The sequence below is a fragment of the Zingiber officinale genome, chromosome 2B (genome assembly GCF_018446385.1).
Source record: "Zingiber officinale cultivar Zhangliang chromosome 2B, Zo_v1.1, whole genome shotgun sequence".
In the NCBI taxonomy this organism is placed as follows: domain Eukaryota; kingdom Viridiplantae; phylum Streptophyta; class Magnoliopsida; order Zingiberales; family Zingiberaceae; genus Zingiber; species Zingiber officinale.
The window spans coordinates 97,094,774-97,116,413 of record NC_055989.1 but is presented as its reverse complement, the minus strand read 5'-3'; the positions used below and the strand labels follow the sequence as shown (position 1 = coordinate 97,116,413).

General features: G+C 38.3%; 1 protein-coding gene across 1 annotated transcript; it reads left to right on the top strand.

Annotated features, from left to right (window-relative positions):
* Window positions 1-19,670: 19,670 nt before the first annotated feature.
* LOC122048476 (pentatricopeptide repeat-containing protein At2g13600-like) lies at window positions 19,671-21,179 on the top strand. Its single transcript, XM_042610041.1, has 3 exons — window positions 19,671-20,032; window positions 20,312-20,505; window positions 20,905-21,179. Exons 1-3 carry the CDS (start codon window positions 19,671-19,673, stop codon window positions 21,177-21,179), a joined length of 831 nt encoding a protein of 276 aa, XP_042465975.1.
* The last annotated feature ends 461 nt before the right edge of the window (window positions 21,180-21,640 follow it).

Below are 21,640 nucleotides of genomic sequence, written 5' to 3'. Positions count from 1 at the left end.
GAAGGCTCTCAAGTTGGGTTTCATATTGTTTCTTAGACTTTTCTGAAACAGTTGTAGAAGATAGCTCAGCAACTTGTCGTTTCAACTTCTCGTTCTCATGATATAGGTTATGCGCTAGGCGAGCTAAACTCATATTGGCCATCCATCGCTACGAACATAAGAATGGGTCATAAAACAGTCATGGATAAATAACAAATAAATAATAGCAAACATACCTTGGTTTCCTCATATGAGAATTGATCAATTGCCTCGGAAGGGGGAAGCTCTCCAAAGAGAGGACGAATTCCCTCTCAAGCAGTGGTGAAAGTGCCTCCTAGCAGTATAGGAAGAACAGGGATAGAAGAGGAAGTGGTCGAAAAGGAGGAAGTTGGGATAGAAGGGGGAGAGAAAACTAAGTAAGAAGAGGATGAAGGAGGTAAAGACCCAGATTCTGAAACAGATAAAAGAAAAGTAAAAGAAGTACTACCAGGGTCAGTATTGCTAAGAGAAGAGGAAGAAAAAAAAAAGGAAGGATATAAATCAGCCAAAGTAGGCTCATTAGAAGAAGGGGCAGTAGAAGCAAAACCTTCTGAGGGTGATTCCTCAGCAGGAAGAGTGAGTCTCCTTTTAGAAGGGGGGACTCTAGTTAGTTTGCGTCCCGGGAGTTTGCCCGGAGCAATTTCAACAAGAGATTTTTCTGAGTTTATAGGGGATGTAAGCTCGGCAACGGAAAGAGAAGTGGCTGATGAAGGAGCAGTTGGCAAAGTGATAGCAGGAACTCCTGCTGGAAGAATCTCGAGAACGTCAGGAGTAACTTGAGAACTAGAAGCTTCAACTGGGAGAACCGAAGCTTCAATTGAAGGTGGCGGATTAATGGCAGCAAGAAGCTCTTGCTCTTTTGCATGAAGTTGGGCCTCTTCCAGACGTAGTTCTTCGTCAATTAAAGTAGCATAAAAACCAGCCACTACACAAAATTGTAGAAAATATTTTAGTTAGTAAAAATTGATAGAAAAAGAGACAAAATATTACCTAAGGAGCCGCATATCTTAGATATGGCTGGGCTCAAACCAAACAGATACAGAAGATCGCTCCGCAGTCATTTAGTAATAGAAAGACGACGACATAGTAATTTTTCACAGTAAAGGGGAAAAGACGGGTGAAGGTGAAACTCCTTAACATCAGGCAAAGGAGGTAAAGAGGATTTCCAAGCATGAGACCAAGGAATAGGTCCAGGAAACTTTATGAAGAAGAAACGAAATTTCCAGCCTTTAAGAAAAGAAGGCATATCATCAAAAAGGACCATCTTGGTCCGAGACTGGAAGAGAAAAACACCCGACTCTGCTAACTTTGGATAAGAAAACATGAAAACATTTTGAGGAGTAGGAGAAATGTCAAGTGTACGAAACAACATGTACAGGCCACATAAATAACGAAAGGCATTGGACACAAATTGTGGAAGGGGAATGCCAAAGTATTAGCTTAGATCAATTAGAAAGGGAGGAATGGGAAACCTTAAACCCCCTATAATTGATCCCTAAAGAAAGTCACACAGTTAGCAGGAGGACGATGAGGATGCTCATCTAGTTCAGGGATTATAATATCATATTCCTCAGGAATTTCATATTGCATACGGATAGCAAGCTGAGCATCCTTGTCGAAAGAAGATGAAATTTGAGTATACCCAGGAGTAATTGTTTCTTCAGCCATAGATAGAAGTAAAGGTTAACGGAGCAATAGGTTACTTACTGAGAACTAAGAAAGAAGAGCACGGGAAGACGGCAAGTGTGAAGATGGATCAAAAGAGTGCAGTCAAAGAAAAAAAATGCTAAGGCAAGGAAGAAGGGGCAAAGTCGACAAGAAAATGAAGGGCTTAGGGTTGAAAGAATGTGCAACCACCGTCAGATCGGAATACCTTTTTTCAACAAACACCGTTGATTATAGAAGCGTGCCAGCGTTGGTATTACAAAGAGGAAAGAAAAGACACGCGTCAAATGACCATAAATGGCCATTGATGATGGACGCGACAAATCGAATCATGCAGGAGTTGGTAACACCTCGTCATGTGCCTCCAACATTCTCTTACCGTGGAAAGACCAATCATAATCAAAAAATGCTGGAGAAAGGAGCGTAGTTTACTAGGGGCAATAAATAGAGATGGATTAGATCTAAAAAATCCCTAGTTAGAAGGGAAAAAAAGGAGAAAATAAGGGTCAGTCATGTAGAAAATATTGACCAAGCTAGTGTAATCATAAAAAGGAAATCAGTATCGGCCGGGATGACCTTGTCCATAATGAACAGGCTAATATCGGTCGAGATACTCTTGTCTATAATGGATAGGCTAATATTGGTCGGTATAACATGGTCTACAACAAATAGGCTGATATTGATCGGGTTACCACGTTCATAATAGATGGGTTAATGTCGACCAGGTCAACACGTGCATAAGAGACAGGTCAATATCAACTGAGTTAATATGTCTATAAAAGATAAGTCTGCATCATCCGAGGTTAAAGGGATTAATTGAATATAACATATCGATTGCATTTGAGGCATTTAGCCTTATATAGTCAAACAGGTATTACATGTACTTAGCAGGCAAAGCCCGATCGAGCATACAACATTGCCCCAGCTATGTAACTCAACTAAACATAGACTTATGTTCGGTCAGTCGGATGATACTTCCTTCGTCCAGACTTAAAGGGAAGCCCGTTGGAACGTGAGCCCTTGAACTTCTCAGAAAACTTCAATCCATCTGAAAATAAACCCAGCCAGGTTAGAGAAGTGAGAATATTTTACCTGGCAAGGGGATAGGGTGAAAAATCTGTCATCCAAAGGAATTTCCCTCCCCCCTCCTCCTCGTTTAGAAGAGCCAGTGTATTCTTTTATGCCTAGGAGAAAGTAGGAAAAAGAGTGGTCTCATGAACAAAGGAGGTGCAAACTTGTTCAAGTCCCTTCAGACATATCATGAAACAATCCATTTCCTGCTTGAACATTTTGAGCTCTGCTGCCAGAGTGTCCACCTTAGCCCACAGACGGCCTGAGCTTTGCTGCCATTGGGAAGACAATAGGCTAGCTATGTGAGCCTCCTCGGTTAACGAGAGCACTTCTGAAGCCTGTTGAGTCTGCAAAGTAGGCATTTCTTTGGCTTGGAGTTCTAGATCTCGGTGAACTTCATTCTCAGAGGCCATCCCCAATAGTACTTGAGACTGGGTGACCAACAGAAATATCCCCAGTTCTCGGGCCAGAGAGTTAACTGGATCCAAAGCTTGAGCAACTTCATCTATAGATTTCACCTTGTCCAAAAAGAGTTGCCCCCAAAAAAGGGGGGGTCTAAAGCCATACTCTCGGTAAGTCAAGACGAACAAGGAGGAAGAGAGCTGAGATAAGTGGAGAAGGAAGGGAGGATCGCAGCCCTATTTAAAGGATTAAAAGACTCACGAGATCACTATACTTGAGTTCACGGGATTGTTGTACCATAAGTCACGGGGACTACTGTGAAGAAAGCCACAGGTCTATTGCAGTGACCATGGCAAAACCATGATTAAAGATAGGCAAAGAAACAAAAATAGATATGTGTCTAGTCAGTCAGCTACACCTCCTTCGACTAGACTTGGAGGGAAGGCTAGTGATATGGGTTAGGTTTAGTAAGTCCCCGATGAAAAGGGGAAAAAAGATAGCAGAATCAAGCAGGCATGCATACCGGCCGAGGTAACGTTCTTAAGAAAGTATAGGCCAAGGCCGGTCGGGATAACAAGCTTAGAGCAATATAGGTCAAGGCCGGTCGGGATAACAAGCTTAAGGAGGTATAGACCAATATCGGCCGAGCTAACAGGCTTAAAGAAATATCGGCCAATATCTGTCGGGATAACAATATAAGCCAATATCGGTCGGGATAACATGCTTAAGGAGATATAGACCAAGGCCGGTCGGGATAACAAGCTTAAGGAGGTATAACCCAGTATCGACTGGGATAACATAATATAGCCAATATCGGCCGGGATAACATAATATAGGCCAATATCGACCGGGATAACATAATATGACCCAATATCGGCCGGGATAACATGCTTAATTATATATAGACCAAGGCCGGTCGGGATAACAAGCTTAAGGAGGTATAGCCCAGTATTGACTGGGATAACATAATATAACCCAATATCAGCCGGGATAACATAATATGGGCCAATATCGACCGGGATAACATGCTTAATGATATATAGATCAAGGCCAGTCGGGATAACAAGCTTAACGATAGTGTTGGTGGTTCTCTTGTGCACAGGAAGTCATCGGAGTTCCAGATCTTGGCATTTTTCACTGGAGCCTTTCTTTCGTCTTTGGATCTTGGTACGAGGAGGGTATTCGGTGAGTTCATTCTCTTAGATCTGCTTTGGGTTTCTCGGATCAAGAATCCACAGGTATTATTCTTTATCAGCGGTGAGGTTTTCTCCCAGCTTTCTGTTTTGTCAAGCTTCTCAGACAGGATCAGACATAAAGTTGGAAATTCTTGAAAACTTCAATGTTTTTTCCAAGTTTGTGTCTAGCTATACAATGGTAATCCTTATCAAAAGATTGCATTCACCAAAGTTTTCAAAATTATTTTAAAATAATTTTTAAAATAAAATTTCCAACCATGATCTTTGTGCTAAATGCACATGACTCGGATATTTACTTTTTCCATGATTGGATAACACATAACCTTATGTTTTAATGAAATTAAAACTCAAATAGATGGACTAAGTCAACATTTTGAGTTTTATTCATCCTCTTAACATCTCACTTATATCTAATGTATACTAAAAGACATACAAGTCAACTTATAGTCTTTGTGAGATGTAGATTTTGGTTTTTCCCTAAACTATGAGGTCATGCATATTTATTTAGGTATTTTAAAATTGATCATCCATCTAGGATGTCACTTGGTGATTAATGCCATTGTCCTTAATTACAAGGAATTAAAATAATGTATGAAAATGATCTTGACATATATCACATGCATATATTCCAAAATAAACTCTAAATCTATATCATAGATAATATGATACATGTACGAATATATCATGATATCATGGCAACATGCATGTGTGAAATGATGATAGGGCATATGATGAGCAAACAATCATGAAAATTTAGCATAAGAAATATACCTAGATTATTTATCTAAGTATCTCTAATTATTTGCTAAATTAAAAATAATCCTAGATTGCCCTTATCTCCTTAAGAAAATGTCAAAATCCCAACTTGACATTTTCTTTGACTCTTCCTATTTGTGCCAATTTTAATTAAGCCTAATTCCTTAAGGTTTGACACATTGTACTCTTCCACAAAGAGTAATCATTTAGACCTTTTCATTTTTAAGGAATACAACTACCTTGAAAATACTTTTCAAGTGTCAACTTCATAAAGGTTGGGTTAACTACCCTTCCAATTAGAGTTGACACTCTTTAAATCCATCTAGGGTGTAGAGAACACACTCATAGAAACCCAAAACCTATTGGTACTCCTTGGGTATATTAGGTACTCATTAGGAATAACTTCCCTAATAACCTTCCTAATGACCTTCTTAGGCTTCTTAGAAGCCTTGGCTATACTTGACTCCTCCATGTCAACTTTAGGGATATCTTCCCATGTGACTTCTTAGTGACTTTCTTGGACTTCTTAGAATTTTTAGCCACATTGGTCTTTTCAAAGTTGCTTCTAGGAATGGCCTCCCTTGAAACCTTGACTTGACTCCTAGACCTAGGGTTAGTTCCATAGCTATATGGAACTCTATTATAAGAAGGTACATCCTTCTTGACTTTAGGTTTATATCCTAAACCTCTCCTACCATTGGATGATTCTTACCTATTTTGACCTAGGTTTTGTCCAGTTAACCCTTTTAAGACATTCTCCATTCTTTTTAGGTTCTTTTCTAATTTATCAAGTCTTGACCTCAAGACTTGATTTCCTTTCCATAAGTCCTCAAATTTTGATTTTTTCTTAAACCCTTGAGTTTTCTTTTTTTAGGCATATATCTAAAGTCCTTAGAGTTATTACCTAATTTATCATCTACCTTCCTAGCCTTAGGTATGGTAGTTTTAGCATGATACACTACATGTTTTTCTTTAACTTTATCATGCTTCCTATTTTCATGATAAATAGCATTAAGATGATCTAAATTTGAACTAGCATACTTTTTTATCATGAGTTAAAGGAATTGCTTCAATAAATGATACATTGGGTTTGCTCTTGAGAGCTCCCCTTTAATTTGAGCTCTCTCCTTTAAGTTTGGTCAATTTCTTTCCTTTTGGGCATTGACTCTGGTAATGTCCTCTTTGATTGCAAGAGAAGTACATAATGTGCTCCTTGCCTTTGTGTACCACCGGACTAACCTCCTTTGGCTTCTCCTTAGCCTTGTGTGCCACTTGACCCTTTCTCTTGGTCAATTTAGGGCACTTGCTCTTATAATACCCATGCTCCCTACACTCAAAGCAAATGATATGATTTTTATTATTACCAATTGAATTTGTTATACCTTTGCTTATAGGGGTGGTACATGATTCTTTATTTGATTTTTCTTGATTTTTGGAGGTTGCATCATCTTCCTCTTCATTTGACCCAGAGGTAGAAGCCTCTTCTTGCTATAATGTCAACAAATGGCTCTCCTCCTCAATCCTAGAGGTGGAGGTCTCTTCATCCTCATTCACATGAAACAAATAGTATACTCTCTCTTTGCCTTTATCGTTGCACTCCATTGAGGATGGACCTTCTTCTTCATCTTCTTCCGATGTTGAGCACCTCTCAACTTCGGAGTCCTCTTCTTTTTGATCTAATGCATTGCCCTCTTTGGATTATTCTTGATTTGGTATAGTAAAGGATTCTTCATAAATCTTTCCTAATTTTCTCCAAAGCTCCTTGACATCTTTGTAATTTTCTTCTTAAATTTTGTTTGACAATAAAATTAACCAAAATTTTGATTACCTTATCATTTGCCTCGCACCTTTACATTTGCTCCTTGCTCCAATTACTTTTCTTGAGAATTTTACCTTTGCAATCCTTTGGAGTTTCAAAGCCCTCCATTAGATTAAACCATTGCGATATCTCCATCATGAAGAAATTCTCGATCCTTGATTTCCAAATATTGAAGCTTGTCATTGTGGATGGTGGATGCATCCTTATATCGAATCTGAGCCCATCTCAGAAATCTATCTTGAAATTGAGCTCCCTTTTGATGATAGACTTTAGCTTGTTGAAATTAGGGCTTCAACTAATTCTTCTTTCTCTAGCTCGTTGCCCTTTCCCACGATGAGTCCTATGAAGAGCGGCCTCGCTCTGATACCAATTTTTGGAACACTTCGGGAGCTATAGAGGGGGTGAATATCTTACTCAACTTGATCGATGAGTTGTTGCAGTGGAAAACACTTAAGCAAACGTTAATGCCAAAGATTTACTTGGTATCCAGCTCAAATGAGGTGACTAATCCAAGGATCCGCCCCTCTCTCACACATCCACTATGTAAACCCTCCTTCTCGAAAATAATACGGAGGTGGAGAAGTCTTGTATAAACTCACACAAAGAAATACAAGAAGAAGAACCAGAAGAAGTTAATACAATATGAAATCGTGTAAGATTTACAACAAATGAAATCCTAGCTTCTTACTTCTTCCTTATAGACACCTCTTGATCAACTCGAAAGTGCAACAACACTTCTCTCCAAGTCTCCAAGAATTTGGTGTGAAGTTGTGTGAGCTCGGTGAAGAGCGAGAACCCTTTTATTGGGCTCACAATGACTAGTTTTTCAAGCATAATTGATTACTCTAATCGATTACACATGCCTAATTTACTAGCCTAATCAATTAGGCATGTTCCTATTTGTGCGAGAATGGCCCATAAGCGATTAAGCTTCAGAGCTTAATCGCTTACCAAATATTTTGTTTCTCATAGAATGAAGCTTAATCAATTACACTAATCGATTAAGCCCTGCTGAATTGCTTATGGTAAGTGATTTAACTTCTTTCTATTTCTTGCGTCAAACGCCTTAATCGATTGCCATAATCGATTAAGAATGTTGTAATCAATTACCTTAATCATTTACGACCCTTTCCTTCAAATAGAGAGTTCCTTAAGTGATTTAGTAAACTACTTGATCGCTTAACACACTATATAATCGATTAACCCAATCAATTACCAAACCATAACTTCCAAACCTAAGTTTAGGGTTCCTTGCCCAACATCTGGTCTACCGTGACTTGTTGGGACTTCACATTGCCTAGCATTCAGTCACCCTTGACTTGCTGGGACTTCTTCACCAACTGTCCGGTCAATTCTTTGACCTACTTGTACTTTTCTTCTCGTGCCAAGTGTCTAGTCAATCCTTTGATCCACTTGGACTTCCAAACATTAGGTGTCCGGTCAACCTTGACCCACTAATTTTTACTTGCCTAGCTTCACTCAACAAGACTTTCACTACCTAGCTTCACTCACTAGGGCTTTTTACCTTGCTTCACTTACCAAGACTCTCTAATTGCCTGACTTCACTAACCAAGACTTTCCACACCAAGTGTCTGATTAACACTGAGCCACTTGGATTTTCTTCTTTTGCCAATCTTTCCGTTGGTCTTGCTCTTACCTAACCTCTAGTTAGAACTTCCTAGTTAAGTATCCAGTCAACCTTAACATAGTTGTCTCTTCTTTATATCAAACTACTCAAACCTTGACCAGTGGGGAATTGCACCAATAATTTTTCTAAATGGACAATTGCACCTGTAATCTCCATATATTGTTAAACATCAAAACTTAAACATCAAGACTCAAGCTTGAGCTAACTCAAGGTTAATCAAACTGGTCAACCTTGACCTAGAAAAATTGCACCAATATTCTGTTCTCTACAACAGTGACAACAGTCAACTATTATTGTTCATCAATCGTCTGATCTTAATTAGTCCAATGTAATAGTTCAGTTTCAAATATTTTATTTGTTGCAACAATATCATTAGTCAATTGCTCAACCCTAATAGTTAACTGATCTACAATAAACCTCTCAAGCTTCTAATTTAAGGTTTAGGGGTTCATCAATTGATTATTACTATCTAGCAGTTGACTAATACCTCTATTTTAGCCTTATCAAGGTTTAATTCTTGTTATGTCTAGTGTCTAGTTGATTTTAACCTACCATGACTTCCTTTTCCCAGCATCTGATCAACCTTTACCTGTCTAAACTTCTTGTTGCCTAGGATCTAATCAATTTTGACCTGTTAAGACTTCACCACTAAGTAACATCCGGTCAATCATGATATGCTAGGACTTTTCCACTATAAAACATTTTGTCCTTCTTAACTTGTTTAGATTTTCTTTCTTGTGCCTAACATCTAGTCCTTCATGATTTGTTAGGACTTCACTTCTTGTATCTAACATTCGATCCTTTCTAACCTATTAGGACTTTCCTACTACTAAATATCTGCTCCTCCATGACCTCTTTATACTTACCTCATTATCAAGTATCCAATCAACTTTGACTTACTTGGACTTCATGTCTCATGCCAAATGTTCGGTCCTCCATGACCTACTTGGACTTCGCCTCTTATGTTAACTCTCTATCAAACTTCCTTCCATCAAGTGTTATGTCAACCGTGATCCACTTGGACTTCACGCCTCATTCCAAGTGTCTAATCCTTTATGACCCACTTGGACTTCACGCCTCATGCCAAGTGTCTGATCCTTTATAACCCACTTGGACTTCGCCTCTCGTGTCAAATCCTTATTAGATTTCCAATTGTCAAATATTTTATCAACTGTGACCGACTTGGACTTCTCTCTTGTCAAATTCTTATTGAACTTCTGACTATCAAGTGTCTAGTCAACTGTGACTCACTTGTACTTTTCTAATGTCAAGAATCTGATCAACTTGATCTACTTCACTTTTCTCTTGACTATCAACATCTAAATCAATCTTGGTCAACTTGATGCAATATTCACTGATAATCTTCCTCTCTAACAAAATCTACTTTTACTTGACATCTCACTCTCATCAACTAACATATTAATCAAACATTGAAACTCAACTGGAGCCAACTCGAGCTTGGTCACTCTAGTCAAGCTTGACTAGAGAACGATTACACCAACACATGTTTGTCAGCTGAAGAAATCCATATATGGTCTTCGACAAGCCCCTCATGTATAACTCTTTTTTCTATCTACTTGACTGTACACTCAAGGGTTCTCTAACTTAAATACCGATTCCTCTTTATTTTATAAGTGCAATGGTAGCTCTATGGTATTTATCCTTATTTATATGGATGATATTCTTCATTCAACAATGTTCAAGAAGGCATTACTGTTGGAACCTCCAGGTTATTTTGGTGTGATCAACCAAGTTAGGTTAGGTCCTGTTATGTTCTGATCTCTATGTCTAAGTGTGCAGGAGCTTAGGAGCACAGGAAGTCGAGCAGAAGATGCAGCTAGTGAAAAGGATGGCACGGGAGAGAGCCGATGGGCTTAGTGCATCTGAGGAACGAGATACTGTGGAAGAGTACACCACCGGATGAGAAGGACGCACGAGATGGTCTGAGGGATGAGAAGTCAGGGAGGAAGGCTACTCGAGGAGAAGGCCAAAAATTGGGTTCGGGTGAACCTTATTCCGTTGGCTGAAATCACCCAAGAGATCGCAGCAGCAAAGGAGCAAAATGGAGCTGCAAGTGCTATTGGAGGTGCCTTCAAAGGCTGTTGAAGGCGCCTCCACGCCTTCTGTGGAAGGCGTCTTTTGTGGCTGGAAGGCGCCTTCGATGAACAGTGCGAAGGCGCCTTCCAAGTCTATGGAAGGTGCCTTCGACCAGGCTGAAATGAGCTGTTGGTCGTGGATAAAGTTTTATCCACGAGCGCCTTGCCGGAGGTGCCTTCCAGCCCTGTGGAAGGTGCTTTCAGCCTGCAGATAAGATTTTCCAAAGGCTATAAAAGACTCCTGGACCTAGGAAAGATGTAACAACTTATGTATTCCCTTTCCTAGTCTTTTCTGAGCTTTCATTGTGTGTAAAAGGCTTCTCTACCTTCAGTGAAGGAGATTCTTAGTGAGCTTTCTACTGTCTTGGATTAACAACCATCTAGATTGTAACTAAGTAATTCTTGGCCTTTTACTGATTTTATTTAAGTTGTTATTTCTGTTTAATTTTATTTACTATTGTTGCTAACCTGAGTAAAAAAGATGAGAAAGAAGATTTTGTTTTAGTGTTTCAGGCAACTCAACCCTCTCCAACCGGCCAACCAAGACCAACAAGTGGTATCAGAGCCTAACAGTTTCAGGAGGACTAACCGCCAAATGAAGCAAACGAGATGGCTGGACCAAGCATCTACCCACCAAAATTCGAAGGGGAATTCACTAGCTAGAAAAAGAAAATGGAGGTATTCTTTAAAACCAACTTTGAATTGTTTTTAATAATGGAATTTGGTTTTGAAGCACCTGATAGCAAGGAAAAGTATCAATGGATGAAGAAGGAATAAGTAGACTTCATCGCAAATGGAAAAGCAGAGTTTCATCTGCTAAGCATTCTACCGTCATAAGAAGTCAACCAGATCGGTGCTTATGAGTCTGCCAAGGAGCTCTGGGAAAAATTCCTGGAACTACATGAAGGAATCTCGGAGGCAAAACTTGCGAGATGGGACCTACTTCTCAACCAAATCACCAACCTTCGATTAGAAGAAGATGAAACTGTTGCACACCTTCACTCGCGGATTAAGGAGCTTATCATCGGACTTTCGAATCTCGGAGAAAAGGTAAGCAACCAAGATTCGCTAAGGTACGCACTTAATGCATTCCCTAGAAATAAGGAATGGGCATCATTAGTAGATGCCTATTATATCTCTAAGGATCTAGAGTCTGTTACCTTAGAAGAGTTATTTTCAACATTTGAAATCCATGAAATGAGATGTATAGATTTGAAGAAGGAGTCGAAGCACAACATTGCCCTTAAGGCAAAGATAGACGAACAAGATTCAGAATCCTCTCTCGATGACAACAAAATGGTAATGATGGTAAGACAGTTTAAGAAATTATTTAAAACTAGTAAATCTAACTTTTTGCAGGGTAGAAAGAAAAGGACAATCAAATGCTACCACTACAATGAAGAAGGGCATGAAAAAGACAGCTGCCCTAAATTGAAGAAAAACGATAAAAGAAAAGACAAGAAACTCATCCAAACGAACAAACACAAGACCCTTAAAGTGACTTGGGATGAAACGTCGTCCGAATCGGAGGTCGAAGCCTTTTCTGGACTTACATTGATGGCAAGTCATCAAGAAAATGAACACGAAGAAAGCTCATCCGAAATGAGCATCGAGAGCATTGATGAAGGGGGAGCTACATTAGAAGAAAGTAGCAATTCAGGGGGAGCTACAGATGACGGGATCGACAAGGTAAGTCATGTACGATCTCTCCCACCTGACAAGTTGTTTAAATTTGTGAAATTACTAACTAAAGATTGTTGCAAACTTGAAAAAGAAAACAAAGAATTAAAAATAATTTTATCCAAATCTTGTCTGTTAGAAGATTTTGAAAAATTAAAAATTGAAAATGATAAATTGAGGACACAAGCTGAAAACTTGAAAAATCATACATGATCAACTGTTCAAACTCAAAATTTTAAAAGACTAAGATGGTATCTTAGATTTCATAGGGGTCAAATTAGAAAATTACCCAAAAGTTACGTACCCCCAAAATTCTTGATTAATCTTATAGGAAGGAACCTATATTGGGTTCCAAAAACTTGTATAAATTAAAAGTAAAATTGGACTTAGGGCTTTCAAATAGAAGATTAAATATTTGAATTCTTTAAGAGGCTTTGTCTAGAAGTGGTTGATGATCCAATAACCAAGAAGATCTAGTGTCTCGCCATAGCCAGGAAGCCAATTACTGAATTGAATATTTAATTGACAAACTGATAAGCATGAAATAGTTAATTAAATTAATGCTTTCAATAGTTGTTAATTAATGGTTTAACATTTTCACTTCTTGACTTGTAAACTTAACTTAGAAATTTCTTTTTACTTACAAGTTTCTTAGAAATTAAGCTTTTCTTAATTTTTTTTTTACACCTAGATTTTTTTACCCTAATTTTTTTTATGTGATCAAAGGTGGAGAAGGGAAGGTTAAGTTTAGAGGAAGGTAGTAGTTCAATTTAAATTTAAAAATCTTTTTGCACTTTATTGCATATTTACAATTTTATTATCTTTACTTGGTATTGCAATTTTATTATCTCTACTTGATGGTTGGGTTACTCTAACTTAACTTGGGTTGCTCACATCAAAAAAAGGGGAGATTGTTGGAACCCCTAGATTATTTTTAGTGTGATCAACCAAGTTAGGTTAGGTCGTATTATGTTCTGATCCCTGTGTCTAAGTGTGCAGGAGGTTAGGATCACAAGAAGTCGAGTGGAAGACATAGCTAGTGAGAAGGACGACACGAGAGAGAGCCAACGGGCTCGGTGTGTCTGAGGGATGAGGTGCTACGGAATAGTACACCAGCAGACGAGAAGAACGCGAACAGCGGTCTGAGGGATGAGAAGCCGAGGAGGAAGGCTGCTCGAGGAGAAGGTCAAAAATTAGGTTCAGGTAAGCCCTATTCCGTTGGCCGAAATCACCCAGGAGATCGCAACAACCAAGGAGTGAAATGAAGCTGCAAGTGCTGCTGGAGGCGCCTTCAAAGGCTGTTGAAGGCGCCTTCCATGGCTAGAAGGCGCCTTCAATGAACAGTGCGAAGGCGCCTTCAAAGGCTATGGAAGGCGCCTTCGACAAGGTTGAAATGAGTCGTTGGCCATGGATAAAGTTTTATCCATGAGTGTCTTGCTGGAGGCGCCTTCCAGCCCTATGGAACGCGCCTTCAGCTTGTGGATAAAATTTTCCAGAGGCTATAAAAACACTCGTGGACCTAGTAAAGATGTAACAAATTGTGTATTCACTTTCCCAGTCTTTTCTGAGCTTTCATTGTATGTAAAAGGCTTCTCCGCCTTAAGTGAAGGAGATTCTTAGTGAGCTTTCTACTACCTTGGATTAACAACCATCTATTTGTAACCAAGTAATTCTTGGCCTTTTACTAATTTTATTTAAGTTGTTATTTCTGTTTAATTTTATTTTCTATTGTTTTTAACCTGAGTCGAAAGATGAGAAAGAAGTTTTTGTTATAGTCTTTTAGGCAACTCAACCCTCTCCAGCCGGTTGACCCGGACCAACAATTACTACTCTACTTCATCTTCTTAATAAAAAATTTCCTATTAGACATCTTAGCATAGCTAATTTCTTTTCTAAAATTTTGCAGGTTGTCTCCTTTCATAAAGCAAATACATTATTGGAATTCTCCAACAGGCTAAAATGGATGGTGCATATCCTCTTTCTATATTGATTGTTGTAGGTAACTTTTTTACACCTTCATCCGATTATGCTATAATTGATCGTCAAATGTATCAGAGCATTGTTGGAGCCTTATAATATGTCACTATCATATGATTTGACATCATTTTTGTTATTAGTCATGCTTGCCAATTTATGCATGCTCCTACTGAATAATATTGAGAAGGTGTTAAGAGGATCCTTCATTGTCTCAAAGGCACTAATTTTCATGGTATCTTTTTATATTGTCATTTCTTATGGAAGTTGAATACATATAGTGATGTAGATTAGGCTGACTCTCTTGAAGACAAATGTTCTACTGATGGATATGTAATATTTCTAGAATGAAATCATATCTCATGACATTTTAAAAAGAAACCTATTGTATCTTGACAAGCACCAAAGATGAATACAAAGTTGTTGCCAATTAAGTCTAAAATTAATTAGTTACAATCTCTTCTTCTAGAATTGCATCTTTCTACTAGTGCTATATACAAAATATGATGTGATAACATTGGAGCAATATATCTTGCTACAAATTCAATTTTTCATACTCACACAAAATATGTGGAGATATATTTTTTACTTTGTACGAGAACATGTAGCGGCTAAAAAATTATTAGTCTCCTACATCTCCACGGATGATCAAATTGTTGACATCATCATCAAGTCATTATCTAGACAACAATTTAATAGATTAATAACCAAACTCAATGTTCTACACATCTCGTTGAGTTTGTTGGGGGTAATAATAATAAAAATAGCAGTCCAAGATAATAATCACAAGTTGATTTCAATTGTTAAAGACTTACCATAACTACATTCGAAGTTGCAATCACAACATAATTATTATTATTTCTATAATTATTAAAATTATATTGAATATTCTTTTATTACTATATTTTCCATAATACTTTTTATATATCATCTAAATAAAATTATTAGCTACAATAACAAATTAATCAAGTGGAATTATTTTCTCTTTACTTTTCCCTACTTCTTTGTTTCTATACTTTCGTGTTTCAATAGGTACAAATTGTTGGAAATGTGAATGAAAAATAGATGAAAATGAACTCTAATTTATATGCTAGTTTAGTCATACTAGTTTAGTCCTACATTAGGAGTTGAGTTGCATAAAGGTTGATTTATATTGAATCACAATTGTGGATGTTATAAACATGTCACGCCTACAAGAGAGGTGAGAATTTAGGGTTCAGATTGCACTAACCCCAAATGACTATTGTGCGAGTGCAACCTACATGCGTTAAAGTCAGATTAGTCAGATCATTTAATGTTTTTGCCACAAGATTCATTTTTCTGTTGTTTAAATCATGTAATAAACACATTGAAAGTGAATTTGTAACTAGCCAAGTAGTAACGATGCCAACTGCTAATGTTATGACCAGGGTAGACGGAGGAACTAAATGGCCATTACTTTAGTCATTCAATGAGCCAATGATCAAAGCCCCTATTAAGGAGGCTACAAACTCGAGCAAAAGAGTAGGGAAAAATAGAGCTCTCCATCCTTTATCGTTCCCCACTTCGTCCTCTTCCTACTAATAATCTTTAGCATATGTGATAGCATTCAAGTACAAACTTGGTTTGCTATAAACAACTAATGTTTGGTTGTGATCATAGTTTTCCATTGTATCATAAGAAATAGATGTCCATCGTAACCTTGAAGCACCATCAGAGGCGATGAATCAGTTTTAAGGAAACAGTGTCGAACACAATCCCCAATTAGAAAAGTTCCCACTCGAACTCAGGAGTTTGGCTACTCGATAGTAGGGTGACTCACATTCCCAGTCAAACTCAGCATTGACTACTTGGTGTTGGTACCCTAAGGTAGTTTTGATATGGTTACCAAGTTAAGTTAGGTCCTGTGTTTGTTTGATATCTTGTGTTTAAGTGTATAGGAACTTAAGGGCACAAGAAGTCGAGCGAAAGACTCAACTAGCGAGAAGGACAACACGAGCGAGAGTTGATGGACTCAGTGCATCCTAGGAATGAGGCGCTGCGGAAGAGTACGCTGGTGGATGAGAATGAGGCGTGCGATGTTTCTAAGGGACGAGAAGCTGGAGGGGAAGACAGCTCGAGAAGGCTAGAAAATAGGTTTAGTGAGCCTTATTTTGGATGACCGAGATCACCAAAGCGAGCGGAGGCAATGCGAGAGCCCAGATCGAAAAGTCAACAAATCTATTGACTTTGGTTTGGGCTCTCAAACCCTAGGGGCCAGCAGGGCGCCCCGAGCTTGCACCCTAGCTGAGGGTTGGTTCAGCCCTGTCCGGGTGCCCAGACTTGGTCCTGGTGCCTGGACCACAAAACTTATTGATCGTCAAGTTGTCATGATCTGTTGCGATGTGGATAAAGTTTTATCTATGCCTAGATGCCAGGAATCCTTCCAGGCGCCCGGATTAGGGCTATAAATATAGCCCTGATCTCGGTAGTTCAGAATCACTAGTACACGAGTTTCTTTACTGTTCTACTACTTTGATTGTGTGCTTCCAATGCTTGTAAGAGGCTTCTCTACCTACCACGAAAGGATAATTTGATTAATACTTCAAAGTCTTGGATTAATTACCTTCCTGGTTGTAACCAAGTAAAATCGGTAGCCTCATTCTTTTAATTAGTTTGTCAATTCTTTTTATACAAGTACTTTAATATTTCCAAAGATCGAGAAAGGTTTCATTTTTTTTTTGAAGGGCAATTCACCCCCTCTTTCCAGCCGCATGGGTCCTAACAAGTGGTATCAGAGCCAGACTCATTTCAGAAGGACTAACCACCATCTGAAGCAAAAGAAATGGTCGAATCTAGCATCTACTCGTCGAAATTTGAGGGAGACTTCATAACATGGAAGAAGCACATGGAGATATTCTTTAAAACTGACTTCAAAATTCTATTAATTATAAAATATGATTTTGCAGCACCTACGGATTAGCACGAAGCTGAGAAAGAAGAGTACACATGGATGAAGAAGGAGCAAGCTGACTTCGTGGCTAATGGAAAAGTAAAGTTCTATCTGCTTAGTGTTCTTCCACCCCAGGGGGTCAGTCGGATCGGAAGCTATGACTCCGCCAAAGATCTCTAGGAGAAATTTCTGGAACTTTATGAAGGTACTTCGGAAGCTAAACTAGCAAAGCGGGGCATCCTCTAAAGCCAACTGACAAACCTCTGGATGAACAAGAGATAGAAGGTAGCCCAACTCCATGCAAGGATCAAAGACTTGATCACCCAACTCAACAATCTCCAAAAAAAAGGTAACAAATTGTGACTCCTTAAGGTACGCACTTAACTCTTTTCCAAGAACTTAAGAGTGGTCAGCCTTAGTAGATGCTTACTACATCTCTAAGGACCTCGAGGTATGTACTCTTGGAAACTTATTTTCAACTTTAAACTTCACAAGTCTCGCTGTATAGATTCTCAAGAAGTAGAAAAATCAAACAATATTGCTCTAAAAGCCAAGAATGATGAATCAGACGCTGACACCTCCTTCGATGATGATGAAACAACATATATGATAAGAAAATTTAAGAAATTTTTTAGAACTAATAAGTTTAATCAAGTATAGGCAAAGAAAAGAAGAGCAAGGAAGATAAGATGCTATAACTGTAATGAAGAAGGATACATCAAGGAGGACTACTCAAAGATGAAGAACAAGGACGACAAGAAAGGACCAAGTACAATAACAAAGTACAAAAACCTGAAGGTAACTTGGGATGAGTCTTCATTAGAATCTGATTTGGAGGAGTACACTGGACTTGCACTGATGGCAAGTTACCAGGAGGAGAGCATAGATGAAGGAGGAGGCTCCTTAGAAGAAAGTTACAGCGAGGAGGAAGAAACAAACTTCAGAGCAGATCTGGTAAGTGAGATATGTTTACTACCCCTGACCAGTTATATTCAGGTATTAAATCTATGACTAGATCATTATGTAAGCTAAAAATGAAAAATAATAATTTAAAAAAGTATGTTTTTGCATTAAAAATAATTAATCTTAGTAAATACATGCCCATTAGAAATGCATGATAAATTAAAAGATAAAAATAAAAAATTGAAGGATCAAATTAAAAAATCAAGAAACTTTGCATGTGATAATCAAAATACCTAGAAAATTATAGAAGCCTAAATTGGGATCTTAAATATCATAAGGGTCAAATTAGAAAAATATTATAAAAATATGTACCAAGAAAATTTCTTGTTAACCTAGTAGGTAAAAATTTATTTTGGATCCCCAAATCTTGTTTAGTCTAAATAAATGATTATGCATGTTTTATGCTTAGAAATATTAATTTCACTTTCAAAATCAAGTTTGTATGTTTACTATTTATTTCTGAAACTTTCTTCTATTGCTAGAATGAAAAATATCTTAGTATTAAATTTTTCAAAATTTGTCTTTGATTAAAAATTACTTTATGATTTTTTTTAAAAGGTATAATTTAAAATTTAAAATGTTTCAGATATGTATTTTGACAAATATGAATTTTTTTCATAAAATTATTGTTATATTTTGAATAGTGAGAAAAAACAGCATGATTTTTTAATTAAACTATTTTTAAATATTTATTTTCAAAAAGAATCATATCTATTTTAAACATTTTTTTGTACAATCTTTCTTTTCGAAACCTTTATCCAATTTTTTTATAGTGATATATCCCTTAAAATTATGTTTGAAAATATATATTTTTTGTAAATTTTAAATAAATAGTGAATTGTCTATGGATTAATTTTTTAAAACCAAAAAAATCCTGAAAACTTATTTTTAAAAATTTTAATTTTTTATTTATTATACATTATGTTCTAATTACTTGGAAATATTTTGAAAACTTATTTGTATAAAAATCTAATTTTACAATTTAACTTAAAAAACTGTATATATATGTAGATACTTTTGTTGCATTCTAAGAAATTTTTCAAATGTTATATTATTTTTAACATTAAATTTGCAAATATGAGTTTTAAAACTTGAAAAATTAAGACTTTATTTTTAGAAATAGTTTCAAATTTTTTTCTTAACTTTTTGCGACTTTATTTTTGTTTTGATCAAAGGGGGAGAATGAGAGACGAGAGCTTAAGTCTAAGGGGAGGTTAATTTTGTAAATTGTAAAATTCTAATGTTAACTGATTCTTTTATCTTTATGTTTTTCCCTAACTTTAACTTGGGTTGATGCATATAAAAAAAAAGAAGATTATTTGTACCCCAAGGTAGTTTTGATATGGTTAACTGATTTAAGTTAGGTCCTCTGTTTGTTTGATGCCCTGTGTCTAAGTCTGTAGGAACTTAGGAGCACAGGAAGTCTAGCGAAAGATGTAGCTAGCGAGAAGGATGACATTGGAAAGAGTCGATGGGCTCGGTGCGTCCGAGCAGTGGCAGAGGAAAGGGGCTGTGGGGGTGTGCGGAAGCATCCCCTTGCTCCCGAAAGCACCCCCTGCCTCCACGCCCATCTCATCAACCCAACCTCTATGCCAACTCCGGATTCCATCGTGCCCTTCTCATCTTCGCCAATGTCTGTTGCCACTCCAACGTCGTTGCTTGGAAGCCCGTCATCGCCCACATCTCCCGCTCCTGCCAGCTCCTTGACGCCCTCTCCCTCTTCCCCCAGCTCCACGCCTCCACCGCCTCCACCGCCCCCACTCCCACACCTTCTCCTCCATCCTTCCCGCTTGCACCGACGCAGACCTCTTTGACAGCCAAGTCCACGCCCTCGTGCTTCGAAACAACGTCACGACTGCCGTCTACGTCGCTAGTGCCTTGACCGACATGTACGCGAAGTGTGACCGTGTCTGGGGTTTCCAAAAGGTGTTTGACAAAATGGCTATGAGGAACCTTGTCTCTTGGAATGCGTTGATTGTGGGGGCTTGTCCACAACAAGCTATACTGTGACGCGATGGAAGCTTTTCGCTCGTTGTTGAACAATGATGGGCTCTTGACCCCTAATCAAGTGAGCTTATCCAGCGTGTTGAGTGCATGCTCAAATGTGTGTAGAATCGGATTTGGGAGAGTGGTGCATGATTTGGTGGTTAAGCTTGCAATGGAGTCGTCTTTGGCCTATGTGAGGAACTCACTCATTGGCATATACTGTAAATGTGGGTTCTTGGAAGAAGTTGCGAAGGTGTTCGAGAGATGCTCCAACAGAGATGTTGTGACTTGCAATGTTATGATGATGGGTTGGATTAAAGGTGATTGACCCGAAGATGCTTGTGGTTGTTTCCTACATATGGTGGGAGAGGGAGTTTTCCTAGATGAAACCTCCTTTTGTACCTTACTCCAAGCTTTGGCCATGCTAGCTTCATGGGGTCAGGGTGCTGCAGTCCATTACTTGATAGTGAAAACTAGGTGTGCCCAAAACCAATGTGTTGGGAGTTCCTTGATCACCATGTATGCAAAATGTTGTTTCTTGGAAGATGAATATCGGACCTTCGATGAGGAAAAGGACCAATTAAATATGGTTTCTTGGACATCCATGATAATTACTTTCTAACAACATGGGCATGGATACAAAGTTCTTAAACTATTTGATGAAATGATGGATTTGGGGATTGACACAAACTACATCACATTTGTTAGTGTTCTTTTAGCTTGCAACCGTAATGAGCTTGTCAACCAGGGATTCAAGTACTATACTTGTATGGTAGACTTGCTTGGACAAGCTGGTTGCTTGGATGAAGCAATGCAAGTCATTGATGCAATGCCAATACATCCTGATTCATCTGTGTGGGGTTCTTTGCTTGCAGCTTGTAGGAAGTTTAGTAACTTGGAACTTAGTAGGAAAGTGGCACAAAATCTCTTTATGATCGAACTCCATAACTTTGGAAACTATGTATGCATTGCATGGAATGTTGGAAGAAGCTAAAGAGATCAGGAGACTAATGCAATCTAATGGGGTAAGGAAGGATACTAGATGCAGCTGGATATACGTATCAAACAAGACATTTGTTTTCATAGCGCATGACCAATCACACCAAGCTACACAGTAGATATACGAGATGTTAGGGAGCTTGAAGGAGCTGGTGAAGACCAAAGGATATGTGCCTGACTATGTGTCTTTCAGGATCTACACCGTCTTAAATTTTTGTCTAGCACCCCTTTAAATTTTTGTCTGGATCCGCCACTGTGTTTGAGGGACAAAGCACTGTGGAAGAGTATGCTGGTGGACGAGAAGGAGATGAGCAACGTTTCCAAGGGATGAGAAGCCGGAGTAGAAGACTGCTCAAGAAGGCTAAAAAATATGTTTGGGTGAGCCCTATTCCAGATGACCGAGATCACCCAAGCGAGCAGAGCTGGAGCAAGAGCCTGGACCAAAAAGTCAACAAA